Source organism: Perna viridis, chromosome 2 (genome assembly GCF_037379345.1).
Source record: "Perna viridis isolate PV_CMFRI_1.1 ecotype Kerala chromosome 2, ASM3737934v1, whole genome shotgun sequence".
NCBI classification, from domain to species: domain Eukaryota; kingdom Metazoa; phylum Mollusca; class Bivalvia; order Mytilida; family Mytilidae; genus Perna; species Perna viridis.
Genome location: NC_142446.1, coordinates 60,018,950 through 60,040,695, shown reverse-complemented (window position 1 = coordinate 60,040,695; position 21,746 = coordinate 60,018,950). Strand labels below are relative to the sequence as shown.

General features: G+C 34.0%; 2 protein-coding genes across 3 annotated transcripts in view; one reads left to right on the top strand and one right to left on the bottom strand.

The window, feature by feature from the left end:
- LOC148626296 (tetratricopeptide repeat protein 13-like) overlaps positions 1–6,147 on the bottom strand; it is a 98,770-nt gene extending 92,623 nt beyond the window's left edge. For both annotated transcript variants that reach the window (XM_088570181.1, XM_088570182.1), the window contains exon 1: positions 5,852–6,147. In XM_088570181.1, the coding sequence (XP_088426307.1) occupies positions 5,852–6,119 (268 nt within the window). In that variant the 5' untranslated portion in view covers positions 6,120–6,147. The remainder of the gene's footprint in view (positions 1–5,851) is intronic.
- A 174-nt stretch (positions 6,148–6,321) lies between these two features.
- Positions 6,322–21,550, top strand: LOC148626295 (peripherin-2-like). The gene is made up of 4 exons (XM_088570183.1): positions 6,322–6,989; positions 11,651–11,882; positions 13,860–13,989; positions 20,514–21,550. Exons 1-4 carry the CDS (start codon positions 6,421–6,423, stop codon positions 21,119–21,121), a joined length of 1,539 nt encoding a protein of 512 aa, XP_088426309.1. The 5' UTR covers positions 6,322–6,420; the 3' UTR covers positions 21,122–21,550.
- Positions 21,551–21,746: the final 196 nt, after the last annotated feature.

The window sequence follows — 21,746 nt, the reverse complement described above, 5'->3', positions numbered from 1 at the left end:
CTAATTGGATTGGAACACCACTATTATCTGTTAAATAAAGTATAGTCAATCTCAATTTTCAGTTGTTAAAAATCAATTAAAATGTTAATGGTTGTTGATAAACTATTTTTTACAGACCAATTTTTGGAGTTAAGTAATCAACATGTAATCAAATAGTAATCATGATTATACCTCTTTTACATCATGTCATTAACTACATGTGATAACATAACATGTAATCATAGATTGCATGTGATTACTTGTGAAAATGCAACTGATTACAACCTTATTACCATTAACCCCCCACCCCTGTGTGGAGTATAAGGCTAATTGCAGATGTTTGATCAAAAATCATCATACTGATGAACAACAAATATAGCAAACTAAATACACAGCCAAACCTTGATGTGTCAAACTCGGATTAATCGAAATCACAGATAACTCTAAGTAATTACAAAGTTCCAGCAAAACTCCCCTTACTCCGATATAATATTACCTCAAATGGCTCCAGCTCAGATGAATTGAAACCTTGGAGAACTCAACGTAATCAATCAGACCCTATAGTAAGATTTCAAGGTCAATTAACCCTGATGTCTTGAAGTAAACTAATTAGTCAGAAAACTGATTGCTTTATTACAAACCATGACCGAAGTGTGTTTTAACAACGATTAGTGTGGCTTTTGAAATTAATTTGTTGGCCCTCTTTATGGCTTGATTTGTGTATTTAATTAATTTAAAAATTCACATGTAATGAAAAGAAAAGAATTTTATTAATTACCATCAGAATTCACACTAACAGTGATATTGTATACTGTATTTTTATATTTTTTTAAACAATTTAAAAATACAAATAAATTGTAATGGTATTTGACTATTTAATTAAACATCAAACAGACGATAGTAAGTGTATTTCAATTACTAAATTTGTTTTGCTAGTGAATTTGAAATTTTATCATAGTAATGTAGAGCACATGGTTTGACAATTCTCCTGTTGTGAGTCGTACAAAGCAGCATGTTATGAACTTATGTTTTGGATGTAGAAAAAAAAATGGAAGTTTCACTAAAAAATTCAGTGCCGTTCAGTTTTTCAACCATTATATACAACATACAAAAAATATGCAAGGTAAGACATTACAAAGTACCATATAAAGTGAAGTACATGAACATGTACAAGCACAACAAATGAAATAAATGCAGAAACAATCATCAACCAAACTACTAGTATTTCTTGTTTATCCTCGACCTCGGATAACTAGAACCTCAGATAACTCGAACATTTTTGTATGGTCCCTTCGAGTTAAACTTATCTAGTCTAGGTCTGCCCGTATATACATGTACTTGTAGTTGTACAAGTACAATAAAATGTTAAGAGAAGAAATTCTGGATTGAAAATAATGAATTAATATGGAAAAAAAGGATTTATGGGAGATGTTATACATGTGTACATGTGTTGCTTATTTCAAACAAATCTGTAAATACAATGTAAGCTGTGAACGTGGAGAAAACAGTCCTATAATGTTTGATTGTCAGGCAAGAATTCTGATTCAGAAACATGATAATGTAGACATTTTGCATTGAAATTTCCAGATTTCTCTTTCTTATCCAGAACATTAGAATTTATGTTGATTTGAGATTGTTTTAATTCAAAATGAAGCTGTACAGTGCTTTATATTTTTCTTTAATTTCATACATTATGTTAATTGTAATCATTCTGCTTGAAGCTTCTGATTTTTAAAATATAAGTGCCACTAACAAGCTCATTAATCTTCAAATATTCAATATTCTTTTGCCATAAGGAATGGATTTTAAATAGGTTAGTTAAGGTAAGATGTCAAAAAGATGTCCAATCCATGCCCATTTAAGAATTGTTTATAAAACAGTTTCTTAATGTTTATAATTGTTTTTAATTATTTACTTGTATCTTATTGTGAAATGTTCACAAATAAAAAGTATATATTGGTAATATATGGTCATCTTAATCCCATAGATACCTATTTAACTTAGCCACTTGTACCTGGCCAGGTGAATAGGAAAATTTACCTGAGATTCCAAAATTTACTTCCAATTTATTAATGAGTTGTATATTAGAAATAACAGAGATAAACTTCTAAGAGTTGTGCCAGGTATGCCAGGTATTGGAGGTATACCTGGCATTTATAAGACTATGCTCGGAGCTGTACCACAGAGCAGACTGCAGCTGGCCCCAATACATCATTACTGTAATTTGGTGTTCACAATGCGCATACTTTTACATAGAAATAATGTCCAGAGCATGGAGTTGCACATCATGCATCAATACATTTTTGTATATAAGATTTGGCCAAGAAATGACAGATTTTTACAAAGAAAAGAGACTGTGTAATGTTAACAAACAAACCAGAAGTGAAATGTTGCTGAAAGAAAGTTTATGTAATCATTGTCTTCAAATCAGTTTTAAATGTCTTTATGACATGTTTCAGCTTCTGGAACAGGTTTATGTTGCTACAAGATTGAAGTCATCACCATAGAAGTTTTATGGTCCCCACCATGAAAACCGATTTGTTCAACATGTCAAAAACTATTGACAGCTCATACATGTATATTATGCCACAGCTTGCCCAAACTACACAGACTTTTTGTATCTCGCTAGAATTCTACAAATAGGCTTCTGGAACAGGGTTATGTTGCTACAAGATTAAAGTCATCAATACTGAAGTTTTATGGTCGCCATCATGAAAACTGATTTGTTTCATCGTGTCATAGTTTTCCTTTCCTCTTTCTTCTACCCCGGGCTTGACTTTTTATGAGGTACTCAGCAGGTGTTTCTAGAAAAGCAGAGGACACTTACCCTACCGGTGCACCTGGTTCATGCTCCCAGTTTTTAGTGGAGTATGAGCTGCTCATTTCTTTGTTACTCTGTATGTATGATTTTAGTTACTTTATGTTCTTTGTTGTGTATATCTGTTTTCCATGTCAGGTATTTGTCCCTGGATTACATTGTTTTGATTACCACTGCTTGATTCCCTTGGTTACTCTTTCAGACATCAGATGTACAATATTTTGTTCTTATAAAAAAAGGTTAATGATTAATATGAAACAACTAAAAAACCAAAAAAGTAACAAAGTCCTATTTTGTTAAATCCTCCTTATTGAATACTTTAGTAGTTAAAATATTTATTTTGAAACTTATGTTGATTGTAATTTCCCTTCTTAAAAGTATGTCAAGGATTGAATTTCAGAATTTTTTTCACTAGCTAAATTAAGAAAATACTGAAAATTTACACTTGCTAAATTTCAGTTTTTTTGGGTTATTTCTGGACTTTATCTATATGACATACAGAATTCCACTAGCAAATTTTGGCAAGTAGAAATAATTTCTACCAGCAAAATTGAATTTCAACTTGCATTTAGCAAGTATTTCCCTTTGAATTCGATCACTGTATGTTTTAGAATGAAAACTTACAAAATTTGAGAAACAACCAAAACCAGGAATGTCCTGACTTATGATTTTGTTTTATAAGCCATTTCATACATCCTGTGCCAATTTTATCATGCTTTCAAATGAAAATTATCCAATTTATGTAGCTTGTGATCTTTACATGATGTGTTAGTGTGAATAAAAGTTTCTTTCCTTCACATTTACAATGTATGTTGGAAATACTGGATTAAGGTAAATAAATTGACCAATCAAGTGCAAAATATCTATCTTTTGTCTTAAAAAATTCTACTGTAATCTAAAAAAAACTTTTGTCACATAAATGCGTATTATACACACCAAAATAATGTATATACAGGTACATCGAAAGAGTTGACTATATATATTCAAGTAACATAAAAATAAACAAAACAAGACATACAGAGGCCAGAAATTCCTGACTCGGGACAGGCACAAAAAAATTGTGGCAGGGTTAAAATACTTTGTCATGATCACAACCCTCCCCCTTTGAACTCTGGCTACTGGGAAAAAATACTACACAATTAAGTACACCTAAAAATCAGATAAAAAAAGGTTGGAGTCCCTGCTTACAACAGAAATAAAGAAACTGTATATAAATTCCACAAATGTACAAACTAATGACTACTAGCAGTTAACAGACATGCCAACTCCAAACCTGTTTAAAGCACGTGTCCATATTTAAAACTCAAGACTTTGCATCAATAACATGACACTAAGTACATGTACCACCTTCTAAGGACCTGACACAAAGTTATTGCATGTAATAAAAAAAGTAACTAGTAATCATACAATATATAATGATCATCACATTGATACATATACCAGTAAAATAAATATGTAGGTTGGCAAGGACAGGTTTGATTTTCTTTCAGCAGATGCAAGGCCAAGGGAATGTCTAGCCAAGCTTTACATTTTAATTTGCTTGAAACTAATATCATACAAAATAAAATTGTTTTGAAAAAGTTGAAAAAGACTGTTTGTATAACTGAACACCAAATTGCCTGTGCCAGGTAAAATTTAACTGACAGGGCAATTTTGAAAGCATTTTCAACAGTGCAATGTACCTGCTGAACATGAGATATAAATAAAGTCAGCTTTTTAAATCTTTTTAAGAAACCAATATTTTAATGTGAACTACTAATATATTTGATATAATTTGCAGATTGAATAAGACGCATATACATTTGTATACGTAATCATCTATCAAATAAAAAATCTGCTCCCACATTGATTAAAACCATAGACTATAGGCTAAGGATCCCCAACTGTTATCAATTTTACATAAACACCAGAGATGGGTCAGATTACTTTCAATATAATTAATTAAATTACAATTACTTTGTGAAATGTATTATTAAATTAATTTTATGATTACAGCATTTCTAAAAGTAATTGATTAAATTAAGGATTATTTTGACAAGTAATCATGATTACATGTACATCTGATTATGATGAAATTGCAAATAACTACGATTTAATTGAATGGTTTGGAACATTTTTTTTTTTGTTATTAGTACTTTTCATAAGGCAATAAATTCTTTGAACTCAACAAGTAATATTCATTATTTTTTAAAGTAAAGCAGAACATCAACCTTCACAAATTTATTAAACCACGTAGATCTTTGAATATAAAAGAAAATAGTCATAATACCCTTGGGTTTTACTTTTATACTTCTAATAAATTCATTAAAACAATTGTATAGGATCTTTGTGTAATCTTAAAGTAATCAGAATTATAGGGTATTTTAAAAAGTAATTGTTTAAATTAAATAACATGTAATCAGATTTTTCGGATTCATATGGTGGAACAAATTTTTATCAATTAAAGGTTAAACGTTTTTTTTTTCATTCCAAAAGCAATGATCACAAAAAATTATGAAGACCTTTATTTTTTTAATTTTACTATACTACTTTCATACTAACCACATGATTTTTAAATATATTTTATCTTTGACAAAATGATGTGTGAATAAATTTCGTTGCGCCATTACAATTCCTAAATATTTGCTGATCACTATTAAAAAATGTGCTTCTCGGGACTTATCGATTCTGGTGTTTATGGAATCTTACATGTGCTGATTTAAAAGCCAATTTGGATGTTTTTAATGGAATTTCTGCAACTGGTATGAAATTTATTTTACAGCCACGTCTTTTAACTTTCTACTTCATTCATTCTTAAATATTTTTATTTGATATCACGTTATATCTAGACGAAAACATCCTGCAGATCAATTCACCGGAACATTATTCCCGCAAATCGGCATCCAATGATAAAACCTCGCATTTTGACTATAAACAAAAAATGAAAATATCAGATGAAAACATGGAAGATAAACATAAAATGTGTGGTTTTATGTTATAGAACTATATATAAATCCTCAGGCAAACTAATAGATTAAAGAACTGGCGTCTGAGAAAATATGCATTAAAACACACCACATTCTGGGGCAGCTTCTCCTATGGTAAGAAAAACACTCGAACCAAGCCCCGAGAATCGGGGCCCAGCATTCACAGCTTGCTGACTGCACGTTGATCCACATGTGTCTCCTTTCACTGGTTCAAGACGTTTCACTTCAAAAACTTGGATTACCCCATCTTCATTTTCTACTTGAATATTTGCAACATCGCACATTTGACATAACTTTGCTCTAAAGGCACAACAAGTAAGTAAAAGTTGTAAAACAAATATAACTTTCTTTTCCATGTCACCAATCTAGTTATCCATTTCTTAACCTCCCACTTGGAGAGTTCTTAAATTTGAACTTTTTGTACCGCGAAATTCAAACGCTATTAAGAACGACCGCGTTTCTTCGATTATTCTTATCTCATAGGGAATAATATTACTTAATTAAACAAATCCAAGACCGACAAGTGTCGAGTCTTCTTCACATAGTTTTATAAAAAATTTACTGTATGACGTCACATTCAACATGGCGACAGTGAAGATATTTTACGTCCATCTGTTCAATTGATACATTCGATTGAAATGGAAAGTCATTGAAATAATGGGTTGGCCTAGTATCTGCATACAAGAAAGAGGCAGGCGTCGCCTTGCGAAGATGTCTGCGTTATTTTGCATTCTTGGAATTCTGCTTTGTATTGTAGTTTTGGCAACCGGCATCTACATTTACATGAATATCAAAACAAAGATTCACCTGATAGAGCAATATAATGCGAAAAGTCTACCTATATTTATGATGATAGTTGGTTTCGTTGGAATTTTGTTTAACATAATAGGCATTAAAGTATGTTGGACTAATAGTTATCCAGAAAAACGGGCGAAGTGGGTTAGTTTCCTTCTTGTTTACGTAGTAGGATGTGTTTTGCTATTTTTGTGTGTTATTATTTCAAGTTTCGTGTGCTTTGGCGCTATACCAATGTTAGAAGATGGATTTTCGGCAGGTATATATTCCGGGATGAAGAAATATTCCTCGGATATGAATAAGAAGTCGGAGATAGACATGTTACAATTTGAATATCGGTGTTGTGGGAGCAGGGCGTATACAGACTGGTTCCATGTCAACTGGATACACGAAGATTACCTCGGTCAAGCTAAAAAGAAATTCATCTATGAGTAAGATTCTAGTTATTAACTGATTAATATTTATGTTTTACAAAATGTATGCATGTGTATTTCAGCACATACAAGACGTTCTGCGGACGTTGGCCGATGCTTGTTACCGTAGTCGACGTAGAGCTCTCATACCTCGCTGATATGGAAAAGTCGTTTCTTTTTTATCAGTACTAGGTTTCACTGTAGTTATAAATGGCAAACTGACCCTTTCGTGGTAAGTTGTTGGGCATGCTCAATCTGCACTTAAGGGAGGTAGGGTTGGTTAGAATAAAAGATTTTCCTTGCAGAGTTGTATATTTTGAGCATGCTCCTCGCATGCTCATCCACCGCACTGTCCCACAGTTAGCACAAAAGTGTCTATAGTTGTAGGCACATCCACATGCATTCATTAGAACAGTATAGAACAGGGACCATTCATATTTATATGAAATAAAATTATTATACTAAAATATGAATCAGATTATTAAATACATGTATAAACATGTGTTTCGTGGATAGACCCAAATTGTTTGACCTTTCCCTACTTACCCAGAAAAAATTGGCTTAAACCCCCAAAAATATTCTCATTTGCAACAAAATGTTTTTATTTTTGAAAAGACATTATAAATCCACATCATTGTTTTAATCAAAATTATTTGCCCTTTCCCTACTTAGCCAGAAAAAAATGGCGTGACCTCCAAAAAATATTCTCATCTTTCAACAAAATATGTTTTTATTTTTTAAAAGACATTATAAGTCCACATCAGTTGTTTTAAATCAAAATTGGGATTCTGCATTTCAAAAAAATGAATTACTTCCACGCCTATGTCGAACATTATCAGTAGCTGGAGACAAGGGACAAAGAGTTATCAAGGGAACCATGGTTATAGCGGTACAACCGTTAACGTTATTCTAAATTAAGCCTTCAAATTCTTAAATTTAAATATCGGTTATTTTTTACGTCGCTATACGGAAAATAATCAAACCATTTTTATGTCTTTGACAACTTGAACACCCAGTGATGAAAAGACAAAGTGAAGGCAGGGTTCTCGATAAGGCGTCCTGGACGTAAGAAAAATTTGCTGGACGCACCAAGTTAAAACATCGTGCGTCCACAGGGCACGTCTCCACAATATCAGCTGCATCCTAACATCAGTAATTTATTTAAAAGCGTAATCAAGGGAACCAAGGTTATAGCTGTAATCAAAAGAATGTAATCCAGGGACAAAGACCAGACAAGGAAAACAGACATACACAACAAAGAACATAAAGTAACTAAAATCATACATACAAAGTAATAAAAGCAAATGAGCAACTCGGACTCCACTAAAAACTGGGAGCATGGACCAGGTGCACCGGTAGGATAAGCGTACTCTGCTTTTCTAGAAACACCCGTTGCTCATAAAAAGTCAAGTCCGGGGTAGACAAACGAGGAAAGGAAAACTATGACCCGTTGAATAAATTAGTTTTCGTGGTGCAGATGGATACACTATAACAATCCACAAGTTCATGATGACGACCATGAACTTCTTTAGTGATGACTTCAATCTTCACTCAATTTTGTAGCAACACAACCCTGTTCTAAAAGCCTATTTGTTAGAGTTCTAGCGCGATACAAAAAGTCTGCGTAGTTTCGGCAAGCTCTGGCATAACGTATGAGTTGTGATATGAACACTCCATACGCAGGTGATGAAGGGATGTTGCCACAGATGAAAGGAAAGTTGACGATTCTGATAGAAAAGTCACCACGTTTGTCGTAAAGTTTGGTCAATAGTTTTCCTTTACCATCGATTTCTAAGTGTAGGTCAAGATATGAGGCTGACTTCACAGTGTCTGTAGTATCCTTTATCTCAAGTTCTTTGGGGTAGATGCGATGTATCAAATCCCCGAAATTAGGATTGTTTAAAGATAATATGTCATCTATATAGCGGAAACTGAGATTAAAGGAAATACCCAAACGATATTCTTTCTTTCGGATCAGATCAGCTATAATGTCAGCCTCAAGTCATAAGAGTGAAGAAATATGTCAGCAAGTAAAGGAGCACAATTTGTTCCCATTGGAATGCCGACCGTTTGTTGAAAAACACGTCCAACACACCGGACAAATATGTTGTCGATTAAAAATTTCAGCATTTTGTAAACATCTTCCTTAAAACTAATCGTTGAAAACTCAGTTTTTAACAATTCGGACAACCGGAAGTTTACAAAGTTAATTACACATGATGTTCATCATACGATTTTATTACAAAACAAAATTAAATACGAAGTATACGATAAAAAATTGAGACAAATAATTTCAATTTCATTTCTTTAATTGGAAGAGTCATAAATCTGACAAAAGATGTTAATTGCTGTCTAAACAGAAGGGTAAGTTTTATGACAGGTAAATAATCTCCGAGGAGCAATTAGCTGATTAGGGTTTGACAATTAGAAAATGAATCCTGATTGGATATACCACTATTTTGTAAACAAATTTTGAGATTATCTCTGGTTATACAAATGAGTTACATCCCCTGCAGTCTTCACATTTCCTGTAATTTCAAAAGTGCTTTATTTTCCCATAAGTTTTGTTTGCAGTAATTAAAAAAAATACTATTCCTTTAAAATTGTGATGATTTTGGAAAATCAATATCAACATTCTTGAATATATGTTACATTTCCTCATATACTGCACCTCATGATATGCATTTAATTAAAAGTAAGAGTTTCTCACAGTTTTCTTGATACTTATACTCAAGAAACTATAGAATCTCTCACTGACACATAATCCAAGTTAGATTTATTTTGAAATGAAACTTGCTGTACTTGATTTCTTCAATTTCAAAACTTGAATCCCAACCCATTCAACTGACATCAATGGGAAGAAGGAAATATTTGCTCAATGTATTCTCAAGTAGTAGAAATGAATTTGAATGTAAATCAAAGTTTTCTCATTTAATTTGTTTGGAATTTGACCAAACTTTGGAATTTTAATTAGGTTTGGAGGAATCCCAACACTAAAAGGGGACTTACAAACTTCAATCTATTATAGTGCATGCACATGTAGTACAACTGAAAAGGGCACTATAATGCTATAGTGATAGTCTTATTAATATTCATAGAACTGTAATGATACAGTAAAACCAATGCAATTTGCAAAATATGTCACGAAAATGTGGGTTCACACATTGTCCAGCATAAAACCGCCATGGAATTTTCAGAAGTTGGCAGGTATGTTAGTATTATAAATGTAGATACATGTAGGTTACATGGTACGAAATACACATTATGTATTGAGTTACGTCATGAAGCCAGAAGTTTGTTTTCAAATAATAAAAAAGACACCGAGTTTACTCTACATAATTTCATATGGATGACATACATAATTGATGTTAGATATGGTTTTGTATGATTGTACATGCGTGTATGTAGTACTATGTACACACTAAAATAATGAATTAAGCGTTCGAACTGGTTTTAAACCAGGAAAAGGGTGGACTCACCTTTGCCAAAAGTGATGAGTCCCAGAACTCACCATGTAAAAATCCTAGTGAGAACCCCGTGAAGGAAAACCCTCATTACCACCTTACTAAACAATATGAAGGACATTGAACTTAACAAGGCCGCTGTGCGCTTTACATTCCAGGAGACAAAAAAAAGAAATCCATCTATATGTAAGCTAAATTGATTGAAGTCGTTCTACTTCTTGTGGGTGATTTTCTCGTTAATTTCTTGGTGTATTGATAGTATCCTGGCTTAGAATAAAAACATGAAGCGTGGCTGTTGAAATGTTATTCATCTTTTATAATTTATTTTCATAACTTTGAAATGGTCCTTGATGAAAGAATATAAAAATGACGGTGGCCAATCCAAATGTTAACGAATTTGTTTTTGTGTAGGAGGTAAAATAAGCTATAAGAATACCGTACAAACTAGGGGGAATTTCTTCAGATAAATACCAATTGAAGGTTTAGTCAAGCGAAAGAGGAAAATATCTATTTCAAACCGGGGAATCCTATCAATTTCAAAAGTATTAGAAAAAGGATTGTTGGGAAGTCAGAGTCGTAATATCTAGCAATACGAATCATCATAATGCTGTAATTCGTTGCTATTATGGATTTTTATTTTTTCCCCATATAACCTTTTAAATGTGGCTATCGTTTATTTTTTTTTCGGATTAAAGTTTTTTAAATGATTTTTATGCGACATTTATGAAGAAAAGGGGAGTAAGAAATATAAATTTATGTTTACTATTCTTCTTTTTTTCATGAATGTCGCATAGAAATCATTGAAAATAATTTAATCCGAAAAAAATGGTATACCATAACTTATGTTTTCTAAAGGCTATCATTCTTTTGTTTTACAAGTATTACGCGGACCTTATAAAAGAGACCATTGCAATCCAACAGTTTCAATACTTAAAGATTTCACGGTTTTATTTTTTAGATGTTCCTTTCTTCAAAATTTTATCGTCAATATTTGTTAAATATTATTGATGAAAATATGCGCTTTTATAGCATCATGATTACTAGTATTGTTAAAAATAATTACATGTATATTATGTTACACTGTACACGTATGCACATCGAAGCCACATTTGCACACTGTGGTATGAAATATAAGATAAAAGTCAATTAAATGTTCATTGGAGTACAAGAAGAAGTGATTTTTAATTTTTTTTTTAAATTTTCTTCAATTTTCAGCACAAAACAACCGTATTTGAATGACGATGCACCATACAGCTGTTGTGACCCAAATAAAACACGACCATGTATACATCACCACATTCACGATAACGATCTCCACTTTAACTACGACTTCAAAACAGAACTTACTTTATACAAGACTGGGTGTACAACGGCTTTGATGAGTTTTTTTGGCGATGTAGTTCTGAAAGATGTCGGTATTGTGGTTCTTTGCATCTCATTCATAGAGGTATCAACTAAATGTCATTTTATGTCATTGATTTTTTTTTTGCAATACTAATTAGACTTCGACAAGTAATGCACCAACCTGAACTCAAGGGGGTATATCGAGTTAACATAAAATGGCCAGGAAAATAAACTTTGTAAAAATCGATATGGATATTTCAACGTAATTTTCAGACAATTGAAATACCTATGGGAACAAACTGTCCCCCATTCTTATCCGACTTGTTTCTATATACATATTATTCTAGATTTTTACCAGGACTACTACAAGAAAAAAGGTAGCGACTAGACAAGTTCTTCAGTTTCATTTTCCATTATATAGATGATCTGTGAACAATCTTAATTTCAAGAATTACCTACATTTGATCTATTAAAATGAACTTGAAAAGATAACTGACACACCTTCTGCTTCATACCTAGACCATAAGTATAAGCAAATGACACAGAACGCTTGAAATCGAAACTTTACGACATAGGTGTCGTGATGATTTTGACACTCCAATTTATGTCACAGTTGATCCGTTATTGTCGTGCATGTGATTTGTACACTGACCTTCTTAGTAGAGCGATGATACTGTCAAATGAGCTTCTATGAAATGGTTTATTGAACCATTGTTGGTTTCATCACTACCTTTTTATTATTGTTATCACAATTTGGTTGATTGATATGAAGTTTCTGTTTGACAGAAAAGATACGATATATTCAGTTAATTTTTAAGTTTTACCATATTTACACCCCCAGAAATTGGTGCTTGCAGGATTATACTCACTTGCAATGCAACCGGTGCCACTGGCGAAGTAGAACAACCATGAATTTGAAAGGCAAATAGAATTACGTCGTTAGAGTTCAAAATGTACTTCTATTGGACATTGGACTGAAGCCCCTTTCTCACAACAAGAATTTACATACCTGAGCAAATTTGAAATTTACAACGCGTGCAACTACATGTTGATATTGAGCATAATTGTTTGTCATTTCCTTCCAAGCTTCTATTTGAGTCGCGTGACCTTTTAACGTAATAGAATCTCACCTTTTTGGAACAGCTTATGTTATAACACTTTATTTGTCGCGGTGCGTATCGAGTGATTCATTTGGCTTTCAAATGTTCGTATTTATGACTGACTCAATATCTACTTAGATACATAAAAACAAAGAATAAAAAAATGAAACACACGAAACGAGAATTTCCTTGTCTGTCTCATTGGTAGTTACGGTCCTGTTTAAGTTTTGAAACTGAAGACTTTCCAAAAAAAAATTGCGCACCGATATCATTTCTTTTTTATTTGTAGTGCAGGGTCTATTTTTTAACATGATAGGATGCTTGTGTTTTAGGTCCTATGAGCGTTTGGTCATTAAATTTACCAAATCATATACAAGTAGAAGGATTTGAGAATATACCCAACTTAAGATGGATCATGAAACATAGTTTGCATTGTTCGGCTCCCACAATTTAAGCTAGTAACTTATTTCAAGTCATGTTGTATAACGTATACGTGCTTAATTCTTAATTGATATTATTCATAAGTGTTAGACCTGTTTCAGTTGTTGAGTTTCGTGCCTCAAAGTAATGATAATGGACTTTTTTGCAGAAAAAATAATGAATTTTATAATACTATAAAGCCTTTATACACGTCTTATTTTGGTTTCTATCTGAATGACTTTTAAGGTTTCTTGATTTAAAAAGGGAATATTCTAATCAGAGCTACTTTAAAACTGCTGAATTATTGTCGGTGTCACTTACATGCCACCATACTGAATAAAATTTAAAATTAACTTTCACAAAATTCTTTATCACATTGTCAATGTTTACCCATCACCTTTTTCAAGTGGAAATATTTTAATCCTTGGTTCCTCTAAAATCGGAAACCAGTGCATGGCTGTTGTAGTGAATCTAATTGCGCACAACGATCAAGATCGGTGTGCAATAACAAAAATGTAGCAACCAGTTGCCTATTTGAAACCATCTCTTTTGCATTTCAGCTTATACTTGTAATCATGACCCGATTTCTACAAACCTCCATAGCGCAAGCTGTGGCAAATGGTGACCCTGAGGGTGAAGCCATCGGATTCCTTCTTCCTTTCGGAGGCAAAAAAGGAGAAGAAAAGAAAGGTTAGTGGCCATAACTGTTCTGCTTAACCGTTTTCTTCTTAACCGATAATGATTTTGTACTGCTGATTAATTTATGTTAATTGATAAATCTAACCAAATAATCCACAAATTGCAACCCTGCCTCTCGTTTTATTCAGCTGATAAGAAGCAAGTACATAAGGAGATAGAGATCTAACATTACTACTAGAAAGGCAGAGGACGCTTACCCTACCGGTGCATCTGGTCCATGCTCCCAGTTTTTAGCAGAATCCGAGTTGCTCATTCATGCTTTTGTTACTTCGTATGTATGGTTTTAGTTGCTTTATGTTTGTTGTTGTGTATGTCTATTTTCCATGTCTGGTCTTAGTCCCTGGATTACATTCTTTTGATTACTGCTATAACCCTGATTCCCTTGATTATTCTGCCACGTCCCAGCAAGCACGGTTGAAGCGTCTTGATTTTGTTGTTGGAAGCAATGGATTGATATCATGGGCATGAAGTGAGATTATGCGCTAGGAGTTGCCGCGGGAACCAGGGGTGTATTCCTTTTACGTGAATCTGAAACATGTTTTATGTGTAAGTATTTGTAAGAATCGGACAAAGTGGTAAAATCAAAACAGGAACATGCTGTAATGACCTGAACATGCTGTAATGACCTCACCGATTTGACAATATAATTTCAGTCCAGGTTGCTTTCTCTATTTGGAAAAGACCATTATTTGATCTCTGCATCAGAAATTTTTAAATAGAATGTTAGAAAAATTAGGTTTTTGACAGTTATTTGCCCCTGAAATGTTCACTTTCAGTGCATTTCAATGAAATTATAATTCAATTTACCAAAGTTATATGGAAAATCTTTTCTTTTTTTCCTTGATTCTGATGGTGCATGTAGTCAAATTAAACTTTCAAAATGGTAGTCTTTTTCATACCATGTTTCAGCCACTGCCTGATTCTTACTGAGACTTAAACAATGAAAAAAGCAATTTTCAAATGAACTGAGTCTCGGGTTATAATTTCGGTTAGAATCATTCACTTGATTCGAAAAAGAAATATTATATTGGGTGCATTTTAGAATCACATAACAGTGTAAAAGAAACACAAATCAACATACATTTATGAACTGTAATAATATTTATTATTATCGGTAAATCTAATCCGAATACTCAAAAATTTCCGCCAACACTATTTATAACGCGATTTCCTTGCCATTTCTGTGAATAGACACTCCTTTGCCCGTTGTTTTTTAAATGTCCTACCACATAATTTATAATATGAAGAACATGAGCGAAATATCAGCACCAACCAAAATAAAAAACACAATGTCTTTAACTAAAGGCAATGATTTCATGCATGTAGTCTAGATAATTGAAAGGTAAAATATAAAGTGTGTCGCTACAGAAGTATGGAACAAACCAGATTCATTCATACAGAAAACATATAAACAAGTCCATTACTTACTTATCAAAATAATAGAACATTCAAAGACGTAGGATCGAAAATTTGGTGAGGTGATTGGATTGCCAATTAACATCGAAATGAATAAATACCGGTACATCCAAGCATGTAAAACATCATAAAAAGTTCAAAGAAGATGCGAAAACGATGTAATAATTTTAAAAGATGTTGATGTCTACAGTTAAATATTACAGCTATATGTTAGAGACGACTAGCTTTTTATGTTAGAAAAGGTAAAACTTGTATTTTTATAGCTATTCCCCAATCGGAACACCTCAAGCCTTTCTAGTTACTTAAAAGTTATTTCTTTTTGTGTAGTGGAAATGGCCGAGTAGTTCCGATTGATTGATTGATTGATTGATTATTGAGGTTTAACGCCCGAGCAGAAATATTTCAGCTACATTCAGGCGTAGAACATGAAAGGAATGATAAAATGAACATGAAATGATGATGATGATGAAATGAAAAAAGGGATGGGACACAAGGATAATAGGGTCGACAAATTTTGATTGCCACAAGATACAAGGGAGGAATGGGTAGGGTCTGGCAATTAAGTCTCCTGTGGCGGAGCGCAAAGGTTCCTACTCCTATCGATTATCACAGCAGGGTTCTTTAACGTGCGAGGAACGTGGCATCTTTCCCAACACGATGCACCACTATGGTTTGCTGTCAGGTTTTCCGTATTATAGCCTAACAACCCCAGCATCTAACACGTCAGGGGTACCTCATTCCACCACCTGGGGCACACATCCCAGTTGCTCTGTGGGCAGAGCGCCTAGCCAGTTTCAATTGAGCTAAGCCCATACCGTGGGGTTCGATTTCAGGCTGAAGCAACATCATCGATCAACTTCCTGCTTAACGACTATTTGCGGAGTATTCTTTTCCCCTTGTGTGTCAAGGTTACAGACCACCAATTCAAACAATGAGCATTTGGAACGTACGCAAAAATAGTCCTACACAGAAATTACCCCTGTTCCTCATAGTGCTGTGAAAAAAGTTCTCATCTCATTTAAAAAATTTCAACAGTTTCTGAAAGGAAAAACATTTCTGTACATTTCATAGGTGCATTTTGCTTCTTGTGATGTGAAGCCTAATCTCCATAATGATTTCTAAATATACCCCTATCTTGTGAAAACACTGGGATTTCCCATGCTATTTATAGACACTTCACTTCCGGTGACCAGTACTGCACTGCAAGTCTGCTAACCCCACATGCCATTCTGAGGATTGTGAGCTGACATATGTAGAATCATGCTGATATATAGTCCTCTGCATGTTAAAGTTAAGGTAAAGTCCAGAGAAGCCATTGAATATTGTGAAATTAGCATAGAAGCCTATGGGAAGTGGAATTAGTGGTTTTTAGCCTTAAGCTGAGGCCATGGAAGAATGATAAGTTTCTTGGAATAGCTTTAAACTACTTGAAGATCTTGTAAACTTTGCTATGAGAGGAATACACTACAAAAATCCTTCAAAATATGCAATTTTTTAAGTTATAGGTCCAAATTATGGGAAATTGGTCTTTTTGGCTGAATTTTATGTCCTATCTTGTGAAAAGTGTAGAAAACTTAGTAAAAATATCAAATATTTAACTTTGAGGGCTATATTTACTTAAATATGGTGGTAATCAGCACTTGAAATCAAGTTTTGTGTAAATTTGAGCAAAAATTTGATTAGAAATGAGGAAAAACTCACTTTCATTACTGCGGTTAAGGACATATAAGCATTTCCCTATGGCAACATGGAAAATGCATTTTTGAGTACTTTTTTTGCTTTAGGTGCCCTTAACTTGCCATGTTTTATTGTGAAAACACTGTATTTACAAATTTAAAGCCAAAGATATCACCTTTTGCGAAAATTTAAAGATTTAGGGTTTTTGACATGTGATCAAGAAAAAGGGGGAGGCATGTCAGACATAAATTTTTAAAAATAGACCAATTTTTCAGAAAATGACTATTTTTAAAGGCTATCTCTTTATAAATATTGTTAAAAAACAAGTTGTGATTGATTTTTTTTATTTGAAAAGTCAGAAAAAGTTCTTTGCAAATATTTAATGCATTTAAGTATGGTAGAATATTGTCACTTTTTTGCTCGCGCAACTTGGTTACCCTATATTTAAAAATCAAATATTTAAAAAAGTGCTTGTCACATTTCACTGAAACTTTGCAAATGCATTCAGTATGTGTATAAGATGATACTTGTATAGTTATATATTTTTTCTAAGACAGAAAATGACTCTTTAGGTTACAGACCACCAATTCAAACAATGAGCATTTGGAACGTACGCAAAAATAGTCCTACACAGAAATTACCCCTGTTCCTCATAGTGCTGTGAAAAAAGTTCTCATCTCATTTAAAAAATTTCAACAGTTTCTGAAAGGAAAAACATTTCTGTACATTTCATAGGTGCATTTTGCTTCTTGTGATGTGAAGCCTAATCTCCATAATGATTTCTAAATATACCCCTATCTTGTGAAAACACTGGGATTTCCCATGCTATTTATAGACACTTCACTTCCGGTGACCAGTACTGCACTGCAAGTCTGCTAACCCCACATGCCATTCTGAGGATTGTGAGCTGACATATGTAGAATCATGCTGATATATAGTCCTCTGCAGGTTAAAGTTAAGGTAAAGTCCAGAGAAGCCATTGAATATTGTGAAATTAGCATAGAAGCCTATGGGAAGTGGAATTAGTGGTTTTTAGCCTCAAGCAAGGATACCTGATCAGTTTTGGACAATCAATGCATGTTCACGAACCGCGAAGAGTAAACTGCCCCGGATGGTTATAGCATAACCTTGGTAAAAAAATTGATAACGACCCTCAAGTCAAGAATAAACAGAAAGGTACAGCGTTATGTCATGTCAGACAATAAGGTTATTTCAAATTTTCCCAAGGATTCTAGCCGCAAGAAGGACCAATTTCTTAGCTATTTTGATACCCGAAATTTTCAATGAAATCTGTAGAAAAAAATCTTATTTTTACTGAAATATAAACACACACACACACACACACATGCATTACGTATGCAGTACGTTGGCGCAACAGAACAACCTTTCAACAGGCGCATGAATGGTCATCGCATGGACTACAAATGTAAACCAGACCTCCCTCTAATTCGCCATCTTAAGTCTGCCGGTCACACCCAGGAGGATCTCCACAGCATTGTTGTTACGATCACAGAACATAATAAAAACTGATCAAAATGTAAAAGAATGTCTCCGGAAAGCTTTTGCATGAAATTATTACAAACAACTTCTCCAGGTTGAATAAACGAGAAAAAATAATTCAATTTTAGGTCTTGGTCTAAGGCTGGTACAGCACTACATCAATACGCCGTACTACTATATTTTGACTTCGCTTAATTGTTTTCCACAATTAATTCATTTCAATTTTTTGATAAAAACACCCCTTTTCTTATTTTCATTCAGATTCATTATCATTTGCTTATGTGTGCCTTTGATAAAGGTACTATCACCCACAGGGAACGTGATTCAGCTTATATATATATATATATATATATATATAAGTCTAAAGGATTGTATATATATATAAGTCTAAAGGACTGTACAACGATACCGATAAAGGTGTTAACACACTATAATAAAGTATATAATGGGCAAAATTTTCAGTCAACAAATGACCTTCTTCAGTGCCTTAAATAAACTGAGTGTTTATTTAAGAGGAGGGGACGACCAAAAACTTGCTTCGCAAATTTGACAGTTCTAACATCAGGGTCTGAAAAATTCCCAACGATGTTAGAACTGTCAAATTTGCGAAGCAAATTTTTGGTCGTCCCCTCCGCAGGACTCGAACTCGTACCACTGTGACATCTATGGCAACACCGCCTGCACTAAGTCCAGCGCCCTAGACCACTCGGCCAGCTAGGCTATATAAAAATATAGCTTTCGATGGCCGGGTCATTCCTCCTCGTAGGATTAATCTAGGGCTGTAACTTAGTACACGATGTATGGTAGTATGGGACAGTTTATTTAGATGTTATTATGTAGGATAGAGGATCAAATTAATGATGCATGTCACAGCAAATCAATATTATACAAACGTCTCAGAATGTGACGACTCTATTCGCTACACTGCCCCATCGGATCAAATTGATACAGGGAAGATACAATAAACGTATAGAAAGGTCGGGAAAATTCCCAACGATGTTTGAACTGTCAAATTTGCGATGCAAATTTTTGGTCGTTCGCTCCGCTGGACTCGAACTCGTACCGTGCTGTGACATATATGGCAACACCGCCTGCATAAAGTCCAGCGCCCTAGACCAGTCGGCCAGCTAGGCTATAGGCTAATAACCACTAATTCCACTTCCAATAGGCTTCTATGCTAATTTCACAATATTCAATGGCTTCTCTGGACTTTACCTTAACTTTAACCTGCAGAGGACTATATAACAGCATGATTCTACATATGTCAGCTCATAATCCTCAGAATGGCATGTGGGGTTAGCAGACTTGCAGTGCAGTACTGGTCACCGGAAATGAAGTGTCTATAAATAGCATGGGAAATCCCAGTGTTTTCACAAGATAGGGGTATATTTAGAAATCATTATGGAGATTAGGCTTCACATCACAAGAAGCAAATGCACCTATTAAATGTACAGGAATGTTTTTCCTTTCAGAAACTGTTTAATTTTTTTTTAAATGAGATGAGAACTTTTTTCACAGCACTATGAGGAACAGGGGTAATTTCTGCGTAGGACTATTTTTGTGTATGTTCCAAATGCTCATTGGTTGAATTGGTGGTCTGTAACCTATATAGCCGAGTGGTCTAGGTCCCTGGACTTTGTGCAGGCAGTGTTGCCATTGATGTCACAGCGGTACGAGTTGAACAGACTTTTTTGTCTGTCGTTCATTATGATTATATTTTCTCTATCTTGTCAGAGGGATAGGTTTTCACTGTCGACAGTGGAAATGAAATTTTCGAACAACTCTTTTGATCAATATTTTGATACATGTACATCATGTATCGATACATCGTAAAAGTTTATGCGTTCTAGTATCTGAATGCCGACATGGACATAATCTTAATAGATATAAATATACTTATTTGCTTTCTATGTTTATTTTAGATGAAAAAGAGCCTCTTCTCAAGGCAGAGGGTGAAGAAAGTGAGGATAAAAAATCTTTGGAACTTCCAGTAGCAGGCACAACAGATGACGAATTCTTCGATGATAGTTCATTTACTAATGAATTCGATTTGCCGCCCGTAGGAGTAAATGAAACCACACCCGTTCCTTTAGTAAACAACGTTCTTCCGAATGAAAACATTTACGAGAATGTTCCTCTGGCGGAGCCAATTTATGAAAACGCTATTCAGGGTAATATGGACCAAGTAAACGTTTTGCAGGGTCAAACAGATCACCTAGTCGAGAACGTTTCACCGCCAGAACACTTACCCGAGTACATTCCTCAACAAGAAAACCTACCTGAGTTTATTCCTCATCCAGAAAACTTGCCTGAGTACATTCCTCAACCTCAAACCCTACCCGAGAACATTCCCCAACCAGGGCACTTAACTGAGGATATTCCTCAATCAGAAAACCTACCCGAGTACGTTCCTCAACCAGAAAACCTACACAACGACGCGTCTCAAACAAGACAAGTACTCGGTAACGACTCCTTGAATAATTTACCACCAGCTCCACCCATACCAGATTATGAAATCACAATAAATTAGTATTCACAGTTACTGCTTTCATAATATGTATAAACAAAGTGGCGAACACATTCCAACTTGCTGCAATATGAAAAGATTAAAGGGATCGACGTCACGTACAAAAGTGACATAGTCAAACTTAATCCTGAAACAACACTTATCTTGTTGTCAAAGAAAGATGACAAAATTAACAGAGCTAACATCTTTTCTCAATTTGAAATACAATATTAACAGAATATCAATATAAGATTTGTTAACATTAAGAACAGCAGCTGAATTAGCTTAACATGGGAATGTACAAAGTATGATTATTTCACATCAGATTCTTGTTGGTCATGGATATTCATTATTGTGTCTTAAATGACAGGATGACACATGATAAGTCCAAGATATTACCAAACGGCATTGCCCATTTTAAATTCATCAATGAAATAAATAGCAGCTAACCTTGGTATCGATAAATTGACTGCAGGGAAGCGATTTTACCATTTTCCCGGCTGCGGGTTATTATTCACGTTTTAGTCAATATCTTGGACAGTCATTTTGCCACGATATTGCCCTCTATATAAGCAAATCTTACTATACTCGACGTCACATACAATACATTTTCGAATTGAAGCTCTACTTTTTAAACCTTCGGGACTTA

Coding starts and splice junctions, on each gene's coding strand:
- LOC148626295 (XM_088570183.1), top strand. CDS start 6,421: ATGGGTTGGCCTAGTATCTGCATACAAGAAAGAGGCAGGCGTCGCCTT. Junction 11,883..13,859: donor TTTGCATCTCATTCATAGAG/GTATCAACTAAA, acceptor TTTGCATTTCAG/CTTATACTTGTAATCATGAC. Junction 13,990..20,513: donor AAAAGGAGAAGAAAAGAAAG/GTTAGTGGCCAT, acceptor TGTTTATTTTAG/ATGAAAAAGAGCCTCTTCTC.